General features: G+C 35.7%; 1 protein-coding gene across 17 annotated transcripts in view; it reads left to right on the forward strand.

Annotated features, from left to right (window-relative positions):
• Positions 1-19,370, forward strand: part of LOC115213920 (liprin-beta-1) — a 488,566-nt gene extending 469,196 nt beyond the window's left edge. For 16 of the 17 annotated variants that reach the window (XM_036504513.1, XM_036504519.1, XM_036504521.1 and 13 more), the window contains 8 exons: positions 801-912; positions 2,264-2,352; positions 3,349-3,474; positions 5,464-5,595; positions 9,025-9,213; positions 9,473-9,634; positions 11,437-11,496; positions 17,729-19,370. In XM_036504513.1, coding sequence (XP_036360406.1) covers positions 801-912; positions 2,264-2,352; positions 3,349-3,474; positions 5,464-5,595; positions 9,025-9,213; positions 9,473-9,634; positions 11,437-11,496; positions 17,729-17,782 — 924 coding nt within the window. In that variant the 3' untranslated portion in view covers positions 17,783-19,370. Of the gene's footprint in view, positions 1-800; positions 913-2,263; positions 2,353-3,348; positions 3,475-5,463; positions 5,596-9,024; positions 9,214-9,472; positions 9,635-11,436; positions 11,497-15,100; positions 15,137-17,728 lie in introns of all 17 variants that reach the window. The other variant, XM_036504518.1, reaches the window with a different exon arrangement.
• Positions 19,371-20,169: the final 799 nt, after the last annotated feature.

The following is a 20,169-nucleotide window of genomic DNA, read 5'->3' on the forward strand; positions in this document are numbered from 1 at the left end:
AATGGACTAGAGCAACGGGAAATAAAGTGGCACGTAAAAGGGCACCATTCGAGCGTGATCGTTACCAACGTCACTGTACTGGCACCTGTGCTGGTGACATGTGTAAAAAGATTTGAGTGAGGTCATTGCTAGTATCGCCTGACTGGCCCCATGCTGATGGCACATAAAAAGCACCCACTACACTCTCAGAGTGGTTGGCGTTAGGAAGGGCATCCAGCTGTAGAAACTCTGCCAGATCAAGATTGGAGTCTGGTTCGCCAGCCCTCAGTCAAAATCGTCCAACCCATGCTAGCATGGAAAGTGGACATTAAACAACGATGATGATGATGATGACGATGATGATGATTATTATTATTATAATAGACGCAACACACTGCCAGGAATTGAACTCATGACCTTCTGTTCATGAGTTGAATTCCCTAATCACTAAACTATGTGCCTTCAACAAGCACATGCTAAATCAATTTTTTTTTTCTACAGTGTTCCATTTATTCTTACTTTTCCAAAGGAAACAATAGATTTCAGTTCAAATATCCCCATATTGTTTAGAAATTTCATGAAATGGATGAGGCAGAAGATTTTTACCTCCAAGTAATTACTTCACTTTTAAGATTGTTTTTAATAATTAGTAACTGACATTGAGGCAATTTCCATGGTTCAAAATGTTTGCATATCTTATTATAAATGAAGCTGCACTAACTTCAGTTTGCAATATAAGTTTAAAATGGTTTGATGACAGGAAAACAGAATCTTCTCTTTTTATAATTTTAAATTAACTTTTTTATTACATTACTTCTCAGGAATTGGGTATGAAAAATCATCTACATCGAAAAAAGCTTCAATTAGCTCTGGAAGCAGCTCATTCTGGTCTTAAGGATCGTATATTAGAACTTAACCACAACTGGGTTACAAGTAAGTATGTGGGTTTCACATGTTGAATCAGTTGTATGTAATCAGATGTGCCTGACTCTGGCTTCAGCATAGTTTGGAGCCTGTTTTAAAGTCGATGAACTTGCATGTCTTCAGACTAGTAACTAACTATGTAACATAATTTTTACTATTTTTAATAGATTTTTTTTTTTATCTTTGAATTTGTTTCAGTCATTGACTGCAGCAATATTGGAGCGCCTGTCTTGAAGAGTCTTTTAGTCAAATGAATTGACCTACTACTTTTTATTTTCTTGAACTGATACTTATACTATCAGTCTCTTTTGCCAAACTACTAAGGTATAAGAACATAAAAAACCCGACACTGGTTGTCAAGCGGTGGTGTAGAACAGACCACACACACACACACACACTGTGGGGTTCTTTGAGTTTCTTATTTCTTTATTGCCCACAAGGGGCTAAACATAGAGGGGACAAACAAGGAAAGACAAATGGATTAAGTCGATTACATCGATCCCAGTGTGTAACTAGTAAGGCAAAGTTGACCTCGGCGGAATTTGAACTCAGAACGTAAAGACAGGCGAAATACTGCTAAACGTTTCGGCCGGTGTGCTAACGTTTCTGCCAGCTCGCACCCTATTTGGGTTCTTTGAGTTTCTACCTAGCAAATCCACCCACAGGGCTTTGGTCAGCTTAGTGCCCAAGGTGCCATGCAGTGGGACTGAACCCATAACCATGTGATTGAGAAGTAAACATCTTACCACACAGCCATGCCTTGTTATGAAATATGAAATTTTCTCAAAACTCATTTCTATAATTCTGAAGAATTATTTACCAGAATAAAACTAGATTAGATGATCTACTTTGGTTATTGATTTTACTTGTATTTCATGTAGACACAAGCACGACCATGTGGTTAAGAAGCTTGCTTTTCAACCATGTGGTTTCAGGTTCAGTCCTACTGTATGACCCTTTGTGCAAGTGTCTTCTACTTTAGACCCAAGACAAGGAAATTTGGTAGGCAGAAACTATATGGAAGCCTGTCCCATGTGTGTGTATGTTTTTGTGTCTTATGTTTGTCCCCACACAGCTTGAGAACAGGTATTGGTTTGTTTACATCCCTATGACTTATGTTCAGCAATAGAATAAGTTCCTGGCTTAAAAAACTACATTACTACTGGGGTGAATATGTTCATCTGAGCCCTTCAATGTGGTGCTCCAGCATGGCTGCAGTCCAATGAGTGAAGCAAGTAAAAGATAAAAGGTAAGTCTTGAAGGTAGCAATCTGAGAATATAATGATCAGAATATAAGGTATTTAACATCATTAAATATAATTCATAGTTCCACCACTCTTAATGATTTTGTGTGCTTCAGGATGGTTGGATGACATTGGAATTCCTCAGTACAAGGACACTTTCTTTGAGGCTCGAGTTGATGGACTCATGCTGCATTATTTGACTGTGGTGAGTAATTTTCAATTTATTATAAACATTATTTTACCATTTAATGCTTGGAAATAAACAAAATTGTATTTTGCTGTTGTTTTTTAACCCTTTAGTGTTCAGATTACTCTGTTAAATGTAATATTTTTTTACTCAAATTGTTTTGAATTAATCAAGCATTATCTTATAGCTTTGAGGTTTCAATGATGTGATTGTTTATTTTTAGAATGTCAATGTAGGTTAGGTGTGAGATGCTAGATATGGCCAGTTTGAATATAAAACATATAGAATATTTTGTCCGGATATGGACGGTTTAAGCACTAAAGGGTTAAATGTTTTCCAGAAAGCATAATAATATGAGGGAATATTATTCCAAACTTACAGGGAAAAATTCAATTTAGAAATACTAAATCAAATTTCACAATATATAATATATATATATAAATTAGAAAAAAACCACCTTTTATCAATTCAATAATGAAAAATTAAATTATACCATTTAGAAAAATTACATATAGAAAGATTAAATATAAGATAAAACATATAACAATGATTAAGTAATGTGAAAAATAATAAATAAAACGTATATATTAGGTAGAATAACGACACGTGTTTCGTGGCTATATTTAAGAAATGATAATAGTAATAATAATAGTAGTAGTAGTAAAATATTTGAGCGGTTCCAAGTGGTGCTGTTTTCTGCAAGTGCTCCACCCTTATTGCAGCTCCTATTTGTTCCACGTATTTCTTGAGATTTTTGCTCACTGTTCCCAGGGCTCCGACAATTATTGGTACTACTACCACCTTTTTCATCGACCACAACTGCTTAACTTCCCAAGCTAACTTGTCATATCTCTCGACTTTTCTTTCTTCCTCATCGCATACCTTGTTGTTAGCTTGGCATGCTATGTCTATGATCCAGCATAGTTTGTTTTCTTTCTCAATTAAGACTATGTCTGGCTTCCATTTTTTTATTATTATTTCATTTGAATTTTTTTTTTTTTTCCTGTATTTCAGGAAGATTTACTTGCACTGAAAGTCTCCAATGAATTGCATCACATAAGTATCAAACGAGCTATCCAGACATTACGAATGCACAATTTCAACCCTCAGTGTCTTAAACGTAGACCCTCAGCTGATGAAGTAAGTTCTTATAATAATAGCTGCTGTTGTCAAACAAACATCATCAGTGTCATTTGATACTTCAACTAACCATTGATACAATTTACTAATCGGTGAAACTCTTTGATTAGAATTCTTATCTAAAATAATTGAGAGAAACACAGAACATCTCATTTGTTAACTCTTTTGATACCAACCCACCATCAATTGAGCACAGGATTAAGTAGAGATACCCAAGAACAAATACAGACTATCTGACCAGTTACAACATGGTTTCCATTTAACAGCTGTAACTCATAAGGTAATGGCCAACCCAAGGCTATGGTACAAATCACTTGCTGAAGGTGCTACACTGTAGAATGGAATCTCAAATCCTGGGGTTAGCAAACTTCTTAACTCAACAGCCATACTTCTACCAAACTAGTGCTCCTGTTTAAAATAACTGATTACATATTTATAGGATTCTAGTCGTATATATTGTACAGGATATTAAGCGACTAGAATCCTTCGATCACCTCTGTCTACGCTGCATCCTTCGTTTCCGATGGCATCACTTTGTCTCCAACAATTCAGTGCGATACCAGTGCAGAATCACCTTCCTCTGACAAGTCATCCTAATGAGACGTCTGTGTTAGCTGGGTCATGCCCTCCGTCGTCAACCAGGAGAATTCATCTACGAAGTAATTGCCCCAGCTCCCCTTCAGGGTTGGCGAAAGCAATGTGATGGACAACGAAAAACCTGACTGATGATAGTCAAGGCTGATCTGGAACCCAACCTAGGCCCCCATGTCTACAGCGTTCGCCGCTGGAATAAAGAGTGGTTGGAGATCACACAGTTGTTAGCCTCAAATCACCAGGCCTGGTTGGCATTTGTGAGAGATGCAGCATTGAGGATGAATGAAGCCAGCTCAATCCACCCCCGGTGAATGCTGTCTCAAGACAAGACAAGATATATATAGAAGAATTAAGCATACCTCATATCTCTCTTTCTCTCTCTCAATCATGATTGTAAAATGTAGTTTAATGTTGTTTTTAGTGTGTCTCTTAATGCAAATTCTAACTTAAAATACTCTCATGAATTCAGATGAGAAGTCTAAACAGTGTTTTGAATATTCTCATTTACTGTATTTGATGGCATAAAAGATGCATTGGTATATTAACCCTTTCGTTATCAACCCAGCTGAAACCGGCTCTGGCTCTGTAGTACAAATGTCTTGTTTCCATAAGTTTTGAATTAAAATCTTCCACCAAACTTTAGTCACAATTAATGTTCCTGACCCTAGCTTAATGATAAATAAGTCATTTTACTAAATTCTTTGTTATACCTAAAATAATTTAGAGAAACACAGAGCATCTCAAAATAAATACAGTAACAAAAGGGTTAAACACAACACAATTTCAGCAGCACATATTCAGGATCAAAGATATTAGTGCATTAAAGACCAAAATTAGCTTATGGGAGGTCCACCTTTGATATAGGACATGAGGTGGGGGGTTTTGGGGGTGGTTTTTTGAGACATTTTTTGTGGAAGAAGAGTGCATCTTATGGGCCATCAAATATTGTAATTTATTTGAAATTTTACTATGGGCCACACTATTGCTTTCATCACTAAGATGACTGTGTAAGCTTTTTTGAGGTTTTAGATCATTTTGAGTTCGGCAGTGAACCATTGATATTATTCCTGTTTGATAAAGCAGCAAGCTGGCAGAATTGTTAACGTTCCAGACAAAATGCTTAGTTTACATTTCTTCCAGTTTTACTTTCTCAGTTCAAATGCCACCTAGGCTGACTTTACCTTTCATCCTTTCAAGGTTGTTAAAAGAAGTACTACTTGAAAACTGATGTGAATGTAATCAACTTCCCTTTCCCTCAAAATCTACTGGCCCCTTACCAAAATTAGATAGAATTATCACTGTTTGATCATTTCTGTTTTAATCTACTTTATTGATTTCATTGCATAGAATTATGCTTCATGATTTGTTTTTATTTTTATTTATTTTTTTATAAAGGTTAATAAACAGAATATCCCAGGTGAAGTTATTCTGTGGTCAAATCACAGAGTAATGGAATGGCTGCGTACTATTGACCTTTCTGAATATGCTCCTAATCTACGAGGAAGTGGAGTGCACGGAGCACTAATAGTAAGTAATCTCCATACAATTTGAATTAGGGGGGCAGGGGTAGATGTATTTTGGTTAAATGGGAATTTCCCATTTGCTTAATCTAATTGTATCATTAATTGTATTGTGATAGTACCATGAGGTAAATAATGTTGCTACATGATCTCCAACCAGCTGTTTCCTGTCACTGTTCTGGCCTCATTCCAGCTTCACGACCCTTTTTTGTCTCCTTTCCTTCTCAATAGCCCTTTGCTTTCTGGATCTTATCTGAGGATGTGTCTGATCCAGTTCCAGTGTCTGCATCTTATATTGTCACTGATCCTGTTGTATGTATTGTACATTCTGATGGTCATTCTGTCAACTGTAAAGCAAACAGATTAGAGAATCAACATTTAATGTCCGTTTTCCCATGGCTAGAAGTCCTTTCTGTCAATAACCATCACTTGTTTCCAAATAAGGTAATATTTTCTCATGATCAAACATCTTTCCATGGAAGATTGGAAAGAAAGGACACTGCTTGTGTGACGGTGAGACTCGTTTACAACTATGACATAATCTCAAACGTTTTCATGTTGTATTAAGCGCCAAGTTAATTAAAACTAAAACAAATATTAACATAACCGTGGCACTCCGTCGGTTACGACGACAAGGTTTCTAGTTGATCCGATCAACGGAACAGCCTGCTTGTGAAATTAACGTCCAAGTGGCTGAGCACTCCACAGACACATGTACCCTTAACATAGTTCTCGAAGAGATTCAGCGTGACACAGAGTGTTACAGGGCTGGCCCTTTGAAATACGAGTAGTTAGTTAGTTAGTTAATTAGTTAATTTTTTGGCTCAAAAAGCAAAAAGCAAGGCCATGTAGGGGGACATGGAGTTATGTACAAGGTGGTGTTCATGCAAAGAGTTCAGGCCATTTGTGGTCAAGGGAGACTTTGAACCGAGCGGTCGTCGGCATCTTCACTATCTCGTCCAGCAGCTTATTCCACGGATCCGCAACCTGGACGGAGAAAGCCCCTCTCCTTCGATTGAGATGAAATCGTTGCAGATAGAGCTTTTCGGAATGACCCCGCAGCCGACGCTCTGAAGCAGGAGTGAAGAACAGCTCTTTTGAGAGGTTACACTTTCCGCTTATGATGTTGTGAGCAAGAATGAGATCACCACGGTGTCTGCATTTTTCTAGAGAATAATAGAAACAGGAAGAAAGAGTGAGAGAAAGTTATGATGAAAGAATAAATAACTAATCCCAGCAAAAAAATATACCACAGAGGAAACAACCCCAAAATCTTAATTAAAATTAAAATAGAATAAAAATTTTAATTAAAATTGAATGACTTGTGGAAAATGAGTTTGATATTTAATAGTGCAGTGATGACTCTACTGATAACTTGTTTCAACCTGATTGGACCTTCATAATCAAAGTTAGTGCAAACTATGACACTAAGATCTTAGAAAGACTACAGCAGCAGTTCCCAACCAGTGGTCTGCAAAGGTAGTACTGGGGGTCTGGGAACTAAATTCAAAATTTCATATATATCTGTGTGTGTAAAGTGCATGACTCAGTGGTTAGAGCGTCGAGCTTACAATCGTGAGGTTGTGAGTTTGAATCCCGGACTGGGCTGCGTGTTGTGTTCTTGAGCAAGACACTTTATTTCACATTGTGACGTCACAGGTGCCAAGCTGTATCAGCCCTTTTGCTTTTCCCTTGGATAACACTGGTGGTGTGGAGGGGGGAGTCCGGTATGCATGGGCGACTGCTGGTCTTCCATAAACAACCTTGCCCGGACTTGTGCCTGGGAGGGTAACTTTCTAGGTGCAATCCCATGGTCAGTCATGACCGAAGGGGGTCTCAAATATATATATATGTATATGTATACATACATAGACATAAGGATAAGCATATTAAAAGGGGTCCCTGGGAAAACTCATTTAAATAAACAGTGTCCTTGGTTGTGAAAAGGCTGGGAACCACTGGGCTAGAGGTATAAGTTTTTCATGAATAAGCACTGAGTAATATATGAATTACTATAAAAAAATACCTGCTATGTCACTAATTCTCCTCCAGGGTCCATATCAGATTTTGTTGTTAAAAATCATGTGCAGTAAAACAGTTATACTTTTTGCAATACATAAAGTATTTGAATAATTTTTTTTTATATATATATAAATCCGAATAATATTTAATTACAAAAGTATAATGAGATTTTAAAATATCAAATGGCTTTAAGAGTCCCTCCGAGTAAAATTGGGATCCACGTGATCCGTAGTCTTAAAAATGGTCGAGAACTGCTTGCATATTTGACATAATGAACCAAGGGAGACAACCATGAAATTTTACCATGAGGCTGTTAGCGATGGGAGAGCATTAGTGAATACATCGTTCATAGAGATGTATTTATATCAAGGCTTTATAAGTACCATTTATGCTTAAAATATTTGCAGATTTCTATAATCATAAAGAAACACAGATTCAAGGAGAGGTCAATTTTCAAAGGTGGAAGGAGACTAGCATATTTTATAGCCATTATTCTTTTACTTGTTTCAGTCATTTGACTGTTGCCATGCTGGAGTACTGCCTTTTAGTCAAAGAAATCGATCCCCTAGACTTATTCTCTGTAAGCTTGGTGCCTATTCTATCAGTCTTTTCTGCCGAACTACTAAGTTACAGGGACATAAACACACTAACATAGGTTGTCAAGCAATAGCAGTGGGGACAAACACAGATGCAAATACACACACATAAATAAATATATATATATATATACACACACACACACAATGGGCTTCTTTCAGTTTCTGTCTATCAAATCCACTCACAAGGCTTTGGTCAGTCCAAGGCTATACTTGAAGATATTTGACCAAGATGCTACGCAGCAGGACTGAACCTGGAACCATGTGGTTGGGAAGCAAGCTTCTTACCACACAGCCATGCCTGCACCTTGGTGTAATTTGTTTTAAGTTATTTGTGAACCCAAACAATAGAGCAGTACTGGCTGTATGGTGATATTTAATTTTTAGATTAAATGGCCCAAATATATTATATAGATTTTTCTGATATAAACAAGCTCATTTTAGTGTACTTAATTTTGGTAGATGTAAATCTCACCAACACTATTAAACTATTTTGTCTTTTTATTCATCAAGGACATATAAATTATATATCTCAATGGCCTAAATAATTGATGTTCTGTCAAGAATTAGTTCAATACTTAATGACTTTTCTTGTAATATCTCCTGCTGTCTTTTTTTTTTTTTTGGTTAATAAAATACTTGGGAGCAATTGAACTTATATATTGTTTATTTTCTTGTCTGAGATCTGGTTTGATTCAGTGGATATATAAACAAAGGCATTCCAGCTGTGACAATCCCACCTTTTTTTTTCCGATCTTTCTTTCTTCCAAATATAGTGTACCTAGCATTACATTCTTCTTCCTCTGCTTTTCATCCAGGTGCTAGAGCCTCGTTTCAATGCTGAGCTCTTCTCTCAGGTATTATCCATTCCTGGCAACAAATCTCTTCTCAGACGACATCTCAGCACACACTTTGTTGCACTTATTGGCAACGAAATGCAACACAAGAAAAGGGAATTTGAAACTTCTGCTGACTACCAACCTCTCTTTCCTAATTCTAAAGTAAAAGTGAGTAGTTAAATTTTTTGACTTTAATTAAAATATTCTTCAAATTCCTATGAATGCTCTTACCGGTCGTTACTTACACAGATAAATCACAGCATTTGCACTGTGAAATAATAATGTGTTTTTAATTGAATATTATTGATCTCTAAGAAGTTGCCATTGATATCAGCATTTCTAAAAATATATCTTATATCACAAAGTCATTTTAAAAGAAAATTATTCTAATTAAAATTTTGTTGTTTTATATTTCTTTATTTTCCAGCGACGAAATAACTTTCTGCTGTTTGGGCATAAACGAAGCAAGTCTGAAAGTCAGACGGAAAGCTTTATCTGTCCAATTAAAAATCCATCTTCAGTAAACGGTACTGACCATATGTTTAATAAATTGATGTCTTGTCAACACAATAACGGAAGTATAAAAGAGGTTTGTGTTTCATTAATTAATCTTTATTATTATTATTATTATTGGCTCCTGTGCAGGTGGCACATAAAAAGCACCATCTGAGTGTGGCTATTGCCAGTACCACCTGACTGGCCCTCGTGCCGGTGGCACGTAAATGCACCCACTACACTCTCGGAGTGGTTGGTGTTAGGAAAGGCATCCAGTTGTAGAAACTCTGCCAGATCAGATTGGAGTCTGGTGCAGCCATCTGGTTCGCCAGACCTCGGTCAAATCGTCCAACCCATGCTAGCATGGAAAGCGGATGTTAAACGATAGTGATGATGAAGGCAGTGAGCTGGCAGAATCATTAGCACGCTGGATAAAATGCTTAGTGGTATGTCACCTATCTTCATGTTTTGAGTTCAAATGCCACTGAGGTTGACATTGCCTTTCATTGATTAAATAAGTACCAGTCACACACTGAGGTTGATCTAATCAACTTAATCCCTTCCCCCAAATTTGAGGACTTGTATTTTCAGTAGAAAGGATTATTATTATTATTATTACTATTATGTATGAAACAAAGGCGAGAGCTGGCAGAATTACTAGCATGCCAGGCAAAATGCTTAACGGCATTTTGCCTGTCTTCACGTTCTGGGTTCTAATTCCACCAAGGTCAACTTTGCCTTCTATCCTTTTGGGGGTTGATAAATAAGTACCAGTTGAGCACTGGGGTTGATATAATCAACTAACCTCCTCCCAGTAAATTGCTGGCGTTGTACCAAAATAAAAAAGTCATTATTATTTATGAAACATTGCTTCTGAAATTTGAAAAATTATTTCCATTTGCTCAATATAAATGCATAGTTTGTAACTTATTATCAAGTCTTATAGATCTTAAATATTTTTGTGCAACTAGAGCAGATCATATGTAAGCGATGAACTCAAAAACTCAATATGCCAAATATGATGTAATCTAGAATTACATATATTATTTTACCGATAACGATTTTCTCAGCCTGTAAATCAATATTAGTTTCATTTATGCACAGATATGGGCCAGTTAAATTTTCAGATGTATTTAAGTTTGATTCCTGTGATTTTACATATTCTATTGAGAATCTGTGTGTGTGCGTGCATGCACATATATGTTGATAATATATCTTGAAAAACAGTTGGGAAAAATCTGTGATGCTATGTTGGCATTCCTTGTTAAGAAATCACGCTATGGCCCTAATGCTTTCAGAGACAAGTGATATCCTTTTCTCGAAAAGCAAGTAAGGATTAGTGAGAGCAAAGTAATCTGACCATAAAATAAAACCTCAACAACAAATTTTCATCCAACCCATGCTAGCATAAAAAAAAAACATCTTAAACAAACAGGCATAGGAGTGGCTGTATGGTAAGTAGCTTGCTTACGAACCACATCGTTCCGAGTTCAGTCCCACTGCGTGGCACCTTGGGCAAGTGTCTTCTACTATAGCCTCGGGCAGACCAAAGCTTTGTGAGTGGATTTGGTAGACAGAAACTGAAAGAAGCCCTACGTGTGTATGTTTGTGAGTCTGTGTTTGTCCCCCCAACATCGCTTGACAACTGATGCTGGTGTGTTTATGTCCCCATAACTTAGCGGTTCAGCAAAAGAGACCAATAGAATAAGTCCTGGGGTCGATTTGCTTGATTAAAGGTGGTGCTCCAGCATAGCCACAGTCAAATGACTGAAATAAGAAATAAATGAACTTTATGTACTGCTTAGTTATTAAAACTTACACTTTCCTCTTCGTATTTATTGAAATAACTTTTATGCTTATTTTGTTTTGTTTATTTAATTTTTCCATTCATTAAAGCGAGATGAAATTGCTGCAAAAGAGATTGGAGCAGTGTCGAAAGAAATCAGTTCATTAACGGTATGTAACGCTTATTTCTGTTAACTGTTAGTTTGCATGACAGAACCAATGTGTCCTTATTGCAAGCAAATGTAATCAATAGAGGATTAGTTGCTTCAGTTTGGTCATTTGACTTGATAATTGACTATAAGGGAGGAATGGATGGAAGTTGTTGTGATACATCTTTTATTTTTTTTTAGTTCTTTTACTAGAAGCATTAGATGTTCAATTTGAAAATAAGAATGATGGTTATTACCTACATACTGACAACTCAACTCCTCTCAACAAATTTAGCATATCACAGTAAAACTACTGTATTTACTTGTGTATAAGACACTTTATACTTGGTTGAAACTGAAAAAAAAAAAAAAACTGGTGGTGTGACTTGTACATGGGGTGAAGCTGAAACTATGAAAGGAAAAAATTTTATACCAAGATTTAACATTAGATTAGGGGTATTATATATACACAAGTAAGTATGGTAGCATATTAATAAAAAAATTATTTCATTCCTATACATCTAGCAACTGATTTGGTATTTGGAAATTTAGATTTATAGGTCACATTTTGTTATTCTCAGTACTGATTTGAAACCCTGGCATTAGTAGTCACTAAACTGAAGCTTTTGTTAAGAGTAAAGAAGTTGAAAACATGCTCTTTAACCCTTTCGTTACTCTATTTATTTTGCGATTCTCTGTGTTTCTTTCAATTACTTTAAATATAACAAAGAATTTAGTAAAATAATTTCATTATCATTCAGCTTGTGTTAGGAACCTAAATTGTGACTAAGGTTTAGTGGAAGGTTTTAATTCAAAACTTATGAAAAACACATTTGTACTACAGAGCCACAGCCGGGTTGATATCAAAAGAGCTAAGAATTGTTTCTCTATTATATATTTTAACCCTTTCATTACTGTATTTATTTTGAGATGTTCTGTGTTTCTTTCATTTACTTTAAATATAACAAAGAGTTTAGTCAAATAACTTAGTTATTATTCAGCTCGTGTTAGGAACATAAATTGTGACTAAGCTTTGGTGGAAGATTTTAATTCAGAACAAGACATTTGTACTCAGAGCCAGAGCCAGTTTTAGCAAGGTTGGTAACAAAAGGGTTAACACTAGATTAGGGGTATGATATATAAACAAGTAAATATGGTAGCATATTACTAAAACAATTATTTCATTCCTGTACATCTAGCAACTGATTTGGTATTTGGAAATTTTCATCTCATTTTAGATTTACAGACCCCATTTTGTTATTCTCAGTACTGATTTGAAACCCTAACCTTGGTAATGAGTTAGAACTCTAGTCACTATACTGAAGCTTTCGTTAAGAGTAAAGAAGTTGAAAACATGCTCTTTAACCCTTTCGTTACTCTATTTATTTTGCGATTCTCTGTGTTTCTTTCAATTACTTTAAATAGAACAAAGAATTTAGTAAAATAATTTCATTATCATTAAGCTAGTTTTAGGAACATAAATTGTGACTAAGGTTTAGTGGAAGGTTTTAATTCAAAACTTATGAAAACAAGACATTTGTACTACAGAGCCAGAGCCAGTTTTGGCCAGGTGGATATCAAAAGAGCTAAGAATTGTTTCTCTATTATATATTTTAACCCTTTCGTTACTGTATTTATTTTGAGATGTTCTGTGTTCCTTTCAATTACTTTAAATATAACAAAGAATTTAGTCAAATAACTTAGATATCATTCAGTTAGTGTTAGGAACATAAATTGTGACTAAGGTTTGGTGGAAGATTTTAATTCAAAACTTATGAAAACAAGACATTTGTACTCAGAGCCAGAGCCGGTTTCAACCGGGTTGGTAACGAAAGGGTTAACACTAGATTAGGGGTATGATATATACACAAGTAAGTATGGTAGCAACTGATTTGGTATTTGGAAATTTCCATCTCATTTTAGATTTATTGACCCCATTTTGCTATTCTCAGTACTGATTTGAAACCCTAACCTTGGTAATGAGTTACAACTCTAGTCACTATACTGAAGCTTTTGTTAAGAGTAAAGAAGTTGAAAACATACCCTTTAACTCACAATATTTATTATTGTCCGCTACATACTGTTATATATCTTCATAAGCTTCTTCTCTTAAATCCTTTAATGTTTAGTTCAGGATTGTGGATTGGCAGAAGCGTTAAAACACTGAGAAAAGTACTTTGCAATATTTCTTCTGACCCTTTGTATTCTAAGTTCAAATCCTGTGAAGGTCGATGCTGCCTTTCATTCCTTCAGGGTTGATAAAATAAAGTAACAGTCAAGTACTGGGGGTTGCTAGCATTGATTAATCCCCTTCCTTCAAAATTACTGGTTTGGTGCCTAAATTACAAACAGTTGTTATTATTTATTATTATTATTATCATTATCATCATCATTATTGTTGTTGTTGTTATTATTAAGGCTGCAAGCTGGCAGAATCATTAGCATGTCAGGCAAAATGTTTAGTGGCATTTCGTCTGTCTTTATGTTCTGAGTTCAAATTCCTCCAAGGTTGACTCTGCTTTTCATCCTCTCAGGGATTGATAAAATAAGTACCCGTTGAACATTGGAGTCAAAGTAATCAACTTGCCCTGTCCCTTGATTTTGCTGACCTTGTGCCAAAATTTGAAACCTTCATTGTTGTTGTTATCATCATCATCATCATGTCTCAATCAGAAGGGCAGTGGGTTAGCAGAATTGTCAGTGTGTCTGTCAAATTGTCTTTGAGCATTTCTTCTTGCTCTTTTCCTTCGAAATCCTGCCTTAGTCAAGTTTTCCTTTTGTTCCTCCAAGGTTTATAAGATAAAGTATCACTCAACAGACACATTTGCCCAATCCCAGGCAAAATCCATACCTGGATTCAAATTACATTCATATGTGTCCATCGCAAATAGATGCAACCTCTTTAGTTCTTTTATTTTTGAAGTTTTTTTTTCTTTAAATCCTCTCCTTCAAACACTCATACATCAAAATCAGTAGGAGTGTCCATCATCATTTTTATTATATTATTATTATTATTATTATTATTATTATTATTATTATATAGTAAGACGGCAAGCTGGCAGAATCGTTAACATGACAGGTGAAATGCTTAGCGGTATTCCATCTGCTGCTACGTTCTGAGGTCAACTTTGCCTTTCGTCCTTTTGAGGTCAATTAAATAAATACCAGTTACACACTGGTATCAATGTAATCGACTTAATCCCTTCCCTCAAGCTACCCATGTGGCAAAAATTTGAAATCATCATTATTATTATTATTATTATTATAAAAGGCAGTGAGCTGGCAGAATCAGTAGCATGCTGGACAATATGCTTAGCAGCATTTCTTCCAGCTTAATGTCCTGAGTTCAAATTCAGCTGAGGTTAACTTTGCCTTTCATCTTTTCGTGATCAATGGAATAAGTACCTGTTAAATACTGGGGTTGAGGTAATCAACTAGCCTCCACCCCCTCCCTTCAGGCCTTGTACCTATAGTAGAAACAGTTATTATTACAATATCTCAATGTTTTGTATCTGATTAAGCTGTCAGGTTTAAGTATCTGTTGTGTTATCTTTGAAGGATTAAGGTCAGCGTAACGCATAATACCACTAGAAAGGCTTTAAGCACACCTTTTTTACTTGTTCCAGATCTTAAAATGAAAAGCATGCTCAACTATAAAAAAGGTTAGTGAATTTTATACATGAGAGGATCTGTCATTAGGACACATAAAAAAAATCTTAAGCCAATGATCTCAACTGCAAATTGTGTTACTTAGTGGGGTGATGGTTTTTCTTCCTTTTTTTTTTTTTTCGTCCTGGCTATATTTCTAACAAGTTCACAGCTGCTAACTGAAATTTAACCAATTTCCTCCACAAATGTGAAAGTAATTTCTCATATATATTCTGATATATTTTTGCTGGCTCCTTTTAGTGGATATTGCTTTTGCAGGGTTTGTTTGTGATTTTTTTCCACATTTTCTATTACCTAAATGTTTGATATTATTGAAAAACCTCTAAAAAGTCATCAAGCTACTAACTTGTTTTTGGTCACAAATCTCCAACTAATATTTGGTATCGGCACCAGATTCTTTGGCTATTGAAGCTTTTTTTTTCTTTTTCTTTTCTTTTTATTTCTTTGTGGTTCACGGCTAACACACAACTTCACAGATACCAAACTAATTTATATTTTAATACTTGATTTCTATGAGAATTAAAACTTTATATCTTTCACTTGTCTGATTACTTCAAACCACTTTATCCTCATCTAGAGACCATCTACAAAACTCATCATTATTTAACGTCCGCTTTCCATACTAGCATGGGTTGGACGGTTTTGACTGAGGGCTGGCAAACCAGATGGCTGCACCAGGTACCAATCTTGATCTGGCAGTTTCTACAGCTTGATGCCCTTTCTAACGCCAACCACTCCGAGAGTGTAGTGGGTGCTTTTACGTACCACCGGCATGGGGCCAGTCAGGTGGTACTAGCAACGACCTCACTCAAGTCTTTTTACACATGCCACCGGCACAGGTACCAGTAAGGCGACACTGGTAACGGTCATGCTCGAATGGTGCCTTTTACGTGCCACTGACACGGAGGCCAGTTAGCCACTTTGGCAATGATCATGCTCGGATGGTGTTCTTAGCACCCTGCTAGCATGAGCACAAGTGCCAGTAAGGCGACGCTGATAACGATCACACCTGAATGGTGCCTTTTATGTGCCACTGGCACAGAAGCCGGTTAGCCGCTCTGTCAACGATCACACTCGTATGGTGCTCTCTGCACCCCCAAGGTGCACACACACTTATTGACCAACACTGAGACTCATTAGTGACATTCCATCACATTTACTCCAACACTAAATCATTTCATTACTATTTTTTCCAATTAATCTAGACATGAACACAGGCGTGGCTATGTGGTAAGAAGTCACACTGAATCTCCCGGAAAATTATGTTATGGGTACGCATATCTGTGGATTGCCCAGCCACTTGCACATTAATTTCACGAGTTGGCTGTTCTGTTGATCAGATTGGCTGGAACCATCATCAGCATAACTGATGGAGCACCAGTTAATTTCTCCATGTGTATAAAAGGGAAAGGGTTTTATCAATTGTGTTCAATTTATATATTATAATCTATCTCTTTCACACTATTTATGCGAATATTTCTGTGCATGTGTACTTGTGTGTATTATGTTTGCCTCCAGTGCTGAAAGCTATTGTCAAAAACAGGGTCAACCATGCCAAATCAGCAGCATTCAAACAGCTGCACCAATTTTCTCATTCCAAGACCTCCTTTCTGGTACATCAGAGAAAAGACTAAATTTAATCTGTCCTGACTGCTGATAATATTATATACCAGCAGGGTGGTGAGCTGGCAGAATCGTTAGCACACCGGGCGAAATGCTTACCGATATTTTGTCTGCTGCTACGTACTGAGTTCAAATTTCGCCAAGGTCGACTTAGCCTTTCATCTTTTCGGGGTCGATAAATTAAGTACCAGTTGCGTACTGGGGTCGATGTAATCGACTTAATCCGTTTGTCTGTCCTTGTTTGTCCCCTCTGTGTTTAGCCCCCTGTGGGCAGTAAAGAAATAAATATTATATACCAGCTACCTATCAGATTTGAAACTTGAATGCTGGACCTGTGTGTCTCTCTAGAATGTTCAGTTACCTACTCTTATGTCACAGGTTTCACCATCATTTAATGTCTGTCTTCTATGCCATCATGGGTTACACGGTTTGACAAGAGCTGGCAAGCCAGAGTGTTGTACCAAGCTCCAATTGTCTGTTTTGGCACAGTTTCTATTGCTGGATGCCCTTCCTAAAACCAACCACTTCACAGAGTATACTGGCTCCTTTTTTATGTGGTACCAGCACAGGTGCTTTTTCAGTGGTGTTGGCACAAGTACTTTTTATCCGGTGCCACCATGGGTGTTTTTTACATTTGTTCAGCATTAAATAAAAGAAACATCATATCAGGAATAGTCACAATTCTATAACATTTTTTCTTTAACATTTCCGGTTTTTGGTGCCATAATTAAAGGTGAAGGGAGAATGGTTTTTTTTTGTGTTGTGTTTTTGATTATTTTTTGTGATTTTTGTTTTAAGAGTTGTATTTAAATTTTTTTTTTTTTCCTTTGAAATTAATATAAAATAATCGCCTGCTGGCACTACTAATACTACTACTACTACTGGTGTTGTTATAGTTTAACCAGCTTCAACTATTTCCCTTGTGAAGTTTTTTAATGTTTATTCTCTGTTGTCCATTGTAGGTAATGTTGTCACAAGAGAAGTTCTTAGAAAATGTACCAACATCGAATGTTTAATTCTCCTTGATCTCCAACAACAGATACCACCAGCCTTTTGATATACAACACAATCGAAATTTGGATTCTTTGCATTCTAGGAATGAGCCTTTGCTGTTTATAGTCAAACCTACAATCATCATTGTCATCATCATCACATTAAATATGCTACTATTATTATTATTACTACTACTACTACTGTAGCGAGCTGGCAGAATTGTTATTGTGTTGGATGAAATACTTACAGCATTTCTCCCGGCTCCCTACATTTTTTAGTTCAAATATCGCCCAGATCACCTTTACCTTTCATCCCTTCAGGGTTGATAAAATAGGTACCAGTAAAGTACTGAGGTCTACGCAATTAAGTAGCTCCCACCTGCAAAATTTGAGGCTTTGTGCCTAAAGTAGGAAGGATTATTTTTTTTTTTTTTTCTACTGTTACTACTTCTACAACTGGTTATGCTACCAATTTTGTTTTTAGATACCATTCTTTCCAGTCCCTGAATTTTCTACTTAGATTTTTAGCACACACACCCCCCCCCCCCCCCTTTTTTTTTTACCTTTTAGTCATTCTGATTTAATTCTTATCAATACACCTGAACAAGTTCTGGAAGATAGCTTTATTATCTGTTTTACCAAAGCTAAACTGCCCTTCTCCTTACTTTAAATTATCCTCCTTAAAAACTTGCAGTTTGAGAGCAGGATCTGTAAAGTAGGGTAATTACCGTTTTCTTTTAATTAATTTCATTTATCATGTTTCTACCCACCTAATGCTCTATTTTTTCATATTGAAACTATTTACTTAGTTTCATGTTTCTTGTGTGATATCAAAAATATATAAATATTTGATATTTAATTATCATTTATTTCTCTACTCTTCTCCTGCTCTTTTAGCTTTCAGTTCTAATAAGTTTCTCATACCATAAATTTGTGGTTCTGTTTTATTTCTCTCAGTATCTCATATTCTTTATTTCTCTGAAGAAGAAAATTATTTAAAAAATAACCCACAAAAACGATGGGAAATTTTTATATAAAATGTAAATGTTTTTAATGTTGGATTAGCATAAACCAACAGACAAACAAAATTTTTATTTATAACTTCATTGTCATTTAAAAATCTGACAATATAATAACTAAATTTCAATGTCTTTCTGAATAGAATTTTTTTTTTCTTCAACAATCAGGCGTACTCAATACATTGCAAAGATGCATTTTATGATGATAATTTACAAATATTTCTATGGTAATTTCTACACAAAGATTTACACCATGATTTCATCGAAAGAGAATTATTTTCATACATTCATTTCTTAATACAATAGTCTGAATAGGTTTGCTGTATATCATTTGTAAAATAAATATTTCTAAAGGTAAATGTTTTCATCCGACTATGACTGACATCTACTGCTCTACATATATATATATATATATTATATATATATATATACACACACACATACATACATACATACATGCACACAGTTTCACTCCCTCATCACTGGCAAACAAGTCATTCATTTCTAGCTTTTTTTTTAAATAAAATTTGAGGCATTCGAGTCTTAATTCTTCTCCTTTGCTCCCTTATGTTATTATCATCATCATCATTATTATTTTTATTTTTATTATTATTATTATTATTATTATTATTATTATTATTATTCCCCAGTAAGTAAAGAAAAAAAGATCAACAAAACAAAATCCTCGGTTACCCTTTCATTTAAAAACAAAAAAGATATCAAATATCAAAAAGAAAGCAACGAACACATTCATAGATGTCTGTTAGTGCCTATGAAACCAGTTGTCTGATGATCTGCTTGGATCTCTCGTATTCATGTAGTTCAAATATGTTTTTTTATTTTCCTTTCAAATACTGGTCATAGTATACAGAGCAGGCTTGATTCAGAATAACAAACACACAAACTTGTAAGAGCAACTTACAAGTAAACCCCTTGATTCCTGATTCATTTCATACGTACCCCTAATACCCCCCCCACACACACACACCTTTTTTTTTTAATCATTGTCTTTTCTTAAAGTTCATTCAACAGTTGTCTTCCATATTTGCTGCACTGTATATCTTCATGTATTGTTTATAATGTAATAATGTCTATATTTTTAAGTTTGGTGAATATCAGTTCTTGGTCGCCAGTGATATATGAAAATTCTGTATTGGACACAAGTTCTGTTGCCATTTTCCTCCTATCGTCTTATCTCTCCTCCTCCTCCTCCTCATCATCATCATCATCATTTGATGTCCCCGTTTCCATATTTGCATGGGTCAGACAGAATTTACTACTGAGGCAGATTTTCTCCCGCTGGATGCCCTTCCTGTCACCAACCTTCACTTGTTTCCTAGTAAGGTAGTATTACCCTGTGACCAGACATGTGGTTCACAGAAGACTGGAAAC

The sequence above is a fragment of the Octopus sinensis genome, linkage group LG7 (assembly GCF_006345805.1).
Source record: "Octopus sinensis linkage group LG7, ASM634580v1, whole genome shotgun sequence".
In the NCBI taxonomy this organism is placed as follows: domain Eukaryota; kingdom Metazoa; phylum Mollusca; class Cephalopoda; order Octopoda; family Octopodidae; genus Octopus; species Octopus sinensis.